Raw genomic sequence first — 3,784 nt, 5'->3', positions numbered from 1 at the left:
TTTACTTCATGTGATTCAATGCATTTTTTCGTATTATCTAAAAAAAAATTATTAGTATAATTTTACTAGTACTCTACTTTTTAAATTAAAGTAGAATTCATTATTGAATAAAGTTATGTACTTACATTTTTCTTTTCTTTTAAATCATATTTATGTATGTTATGTTGAAATTTGACATAAGAATATTATGTTAAATTTTTGTTTTGCTTATAACTTATGTTGTATTTTCAATTTCACTTTTTTTTAGGAGTATTGACTCGATATTTTACATTGCAAGCTATTTTTTTAAAGTTAGATTTGATAGATTATCTTTTTGTCGAATATTTTATAATTTAATGACATGATATTTATAATATTAATCTTTTTGTCAAACATGCATTTCTTAATATGCATAAGTACTTTTAGTTTTTATGATTAATTTGATTAAAATATAGTAAATTGAAAAATATAAATCAATTATTTTTATAATATTAGTTAAGAACATATGCTTATTAGTTAATATATTCTTAAAAGATGATATATATCTTAAATATTCAATTTAATACCATTTATAAAGGCCCTTATTTGTCTGATAAATTCTTTAATTTTTAATAATTAATTTTTATTTTTAAAATTTAATATAATTTGATGATTGCAATAGTGTATCCAAACAAGACATGTGTAATTACACTGAAGCAAACAAACACACCCGTATAATTACTAGCCTGATAATTACTACCCTAGTAATTACTCCAACTACAATTATCATGCGGCTTTTCAAACAGACCCTTAAGGACATATTTAAACTTTTTCCTAGTAGAAAATCATTTTTTTGCACATTTTCGAGACTTGGAGGGCTGTTGACTCGACTTATGAATTGGTCAAGGACCACTGATGTGGAATATAAAGTTCGGTCTCCTGACCAGAATGTAAATAAATTGATTCCCAGCAAAATTCTCTAGTACGCTTCAATTCAAACGATTCGAAATTGGCACCCCAAAACCTCCAAAAGAAAAATGGCGACTTCCGCCGTAGACGGTGGTGGTAATAATAGTGTTGGCGGAGAAGACATAAAATTTAGTGTAATGGTCAGCCTTTTCCAGTGGATACAGAAGAGTAAATCATCAGCGAAGAAGCGGTCCAAGTTCCGGAAGTTTATTGACACCTTCTGCAGGAAGCCTCAGGACAATTTCGCTGCCATTCGCCTTATTCTCCCTGGCCTCGACCGTGAGCGTGGCTCTTATGGCCTTAAGGAGCACGTCCTCGCTACTTGCCTCATTGACGCACTTGCCATGTCCCGCGAATCCGATGATGCCCGCCGTCTTCTCAACTGGCGGAAAGGCGGTCCCAAAACTGGCTCAAATGCCGGCAACTTCTCTCTTGTTGCCGCGGAGGTAAATTCTTCTTCACTATTGGAATTCTCTTGACGATCATGACTAGTAGAAACAACATAATAGCAATTCGGAATACTAAATTTCGCTGTGCAGATTATTATTCTCGCCAGTTGTTTTATTGAGGAAATTATTGAAAAATCTTCCAAATCAAGTGATTGAGCGAGTGAGAGGAGTGTTTCTCCACTTAGTTACCATTGTTATCTTTAATTAAAACTCAATCGAGTTTAACCACTTCCACAGTCTTGCCCAGTCCCGTATACTTAATATTCTTCCCTGCTAACAACTGGCTCCACATTGTCCCGCCTAGCCCCTGTCTGTTATGTTAGTTATCCTTTTCTTGAATTGAGAACTTTGTGGTACTTCTTTTATTTGTACATCATTTCCTATTCTTGTACGGTAGTGCTCCATTTTAATGAAGAGAAATGGAGAATGGAAATGAGATGTATTTGTTCAAATCAATTCGTCAACTACACAATCAGCCCAATCAAAACTTTTCCATCTAGTGGTTTTTTTGCATTATCTACATTTCAAAGGTGGTGGGATGATGGGATGTTTCCTTTTTTGCAATGGTTGTGAGAAGGTTGAGCTGCATTTTTCTTCTTGTAGCTTTTGCCTTTTCCACTAAACTTTTAGCTTTTTTGAAGATCTTGGGTTGACCATATCTTTGATTTATAAAGCTAGCTCAAGAGCAATTCCATGTTGCCTTATATTCTTCTTTGTTCTTGTGCCTCAAGTGCACTAATAATTTTTGCAAAAGTCATCTTTGCAATATCTATAGAATCCTCCGGGGAAGAGATTTTCAATGCAAAATTTTTAGGCAAACTTCCGAGGGCTTTCTCGACAATCTTTTCTTTCAAAAGATCCTTACCTAATATTTGGATTTGACTCACAAGTTTCATCAACTTGTTTGGGTATTGTGTCTCTCCATCTTCTCCATTCTCAAGTTTTCAAGTTGTCTCTTTAAAATGATAATATTGATATTTCTGGTCCTTTATGACCTTTGATATCATGTCTACCAATTTTTCCATTTTTCATTAAGAAAAGAGCAAGACATAGTCTTTACAAAAATTGCTTCTAATACTAAAGCATGTAGATGTGTTAGAGCCTTAGATCTTTTCTTTTCTTAGCTTTGAAAATTTGGAGGTGAGAAACTATCGGATCCTTAGACAACTCAAGTGATTTCCCTTGTCTCCATTACCTCCCATAAATCTTCAACTAAAAGCTTTAATCTTCACTTTTACCTTTATTTATCAGGATAAAACTCATTTTTCACTACCTATGGTTGGTAGTTCTCTCTACATACAAGAACAAGTTGCTAACAGGAATTTGATGAAGACATGATTTTTAGTTCTTTCAAAATCTTATAACAAGATCTCTTTGCCTTAGTTTCTCAATTCTCACAAGTCCTTTAATGCAATTGGCTTTGATACAAAATGCTGAATATTTGGGGTCCGGGGGGTGGGGTGAAGGAGTGCTCACAAATCACTCAACTTCTCTTGAATACAAGTAGAGGAGGTGATTCTTCTTTGTTTCACTCGACCTGCTTAATAGCCGAAATGCCCCTAGGTATTTATAGGACTTCTTTTACCATGTATCTAATCTAGTACATGCATCTTTAATTCTAAACCTTTTTCTCTTTCCTAGTTCATGAACAAAGACTGTTATCGTTAAATTAATTTCCTAATACATAAAGTAAAATAATTCATGTATCACAGAATATCTAAGAAAGCCAACGTTGATTCTCCAACAAAATAATCTAAGGTGTTCCTGCTATTGAGTGCCCATGTAAATTGTCTTTGTTAATTTACCTCACACACGTGCAGGTGTTATTACCATAACTTTGTTGCTTAAAGAAATGATGCGATGGGTTATCACTTCATAGGTGAAACCATGCCTTTTAGTAAATGTGCCATTTAACCAATGACTTGCAAAGTGAAAAAGATGAAAAACCTTTTCTTTAAATATCAAATTTGAAGAGCTGGAGTGATATCAACATTATTGAATAATGGGTTTTGAAATTAGTTGTTTAATTGCAATCTGATTATTATAATACTAAGTTCATATACTTTGATACTTCATATTCTGAAAGAAGTGCACACTTCACTTCTCACTTTAAGCTCCAAGGAGCTTGTCTCTTTGATGACTGTGAGAAATATAAGAAAAATATTATTGAATTGTATATCTAAATAGTTACATTGAGACCCTATTTAAAGACACTACATTGGAATCCTTTTCCAACTAGGATTCCTATTCTTATTCCTATTCCTATTCCTATTCTAAGTAGGAAATACTTATTTCTATTCTAACACTCCCCCTCAAGCTGGTGCCTACAAATCATATGTACCTAGCTTGTTACAGATGTAATTAATACGAGGACATGTGAGGGACTTGGTGAAGATATCTGCAAGCTG

At 33.5% G+C, this 3,784-nt stretch overlaps 1 protein-coding gene across 4 annotated transcripts in view; it reads left to right on the top strand.

The window, feature by feature from the left end:
* The first annotated feature begins 907 nt into the window (after positions 1–907).
* The window catches only part of LOC102578397 (DNA ligase 4), a 51,289-nt gene continuing 48,412 nt past the window's right edge, over positions 908–3,784 (top strand). For 3 of the 4 annotated variants that reach the window (XM_006344466.2, XM_006344464.2, XM_015307417.1), the window contains exon 1: positions 908–1,373. In XM_006344466.2, coding sequence (XP_006344528.1) covers positions 996–1,373 — 378 coding nt within the window. In that variant the 5' untranslated portion in view covers positions 908–995. The remainder of the gene's footprint in view (positions 1,374–3,784) is intronic. The other variant, XM_006344465.2, reaches the window with a different exon arrangement.

Source organism: Solanum tuberosum, unplaced genomic scaffold (assembly GCF_000226075.1).
Source record: "Solanum tuberosum cultivar DM 1-3 516 R44 unplaced genomic scaffold, SolTub_3.0 scf00058, whole genome shotgun sequence".
NCBI lineage: Eukaryota > Viridiplantae > Streptophyta > Magnoliopsida > Solanales > Solanaceae > Solanum > Solanum tuberosum.
The sequence above is the reverse complement of the archived record's forward strand: the minus strand, read 5'-3'. Positions and strand labels throughout refer to the sequence as shown.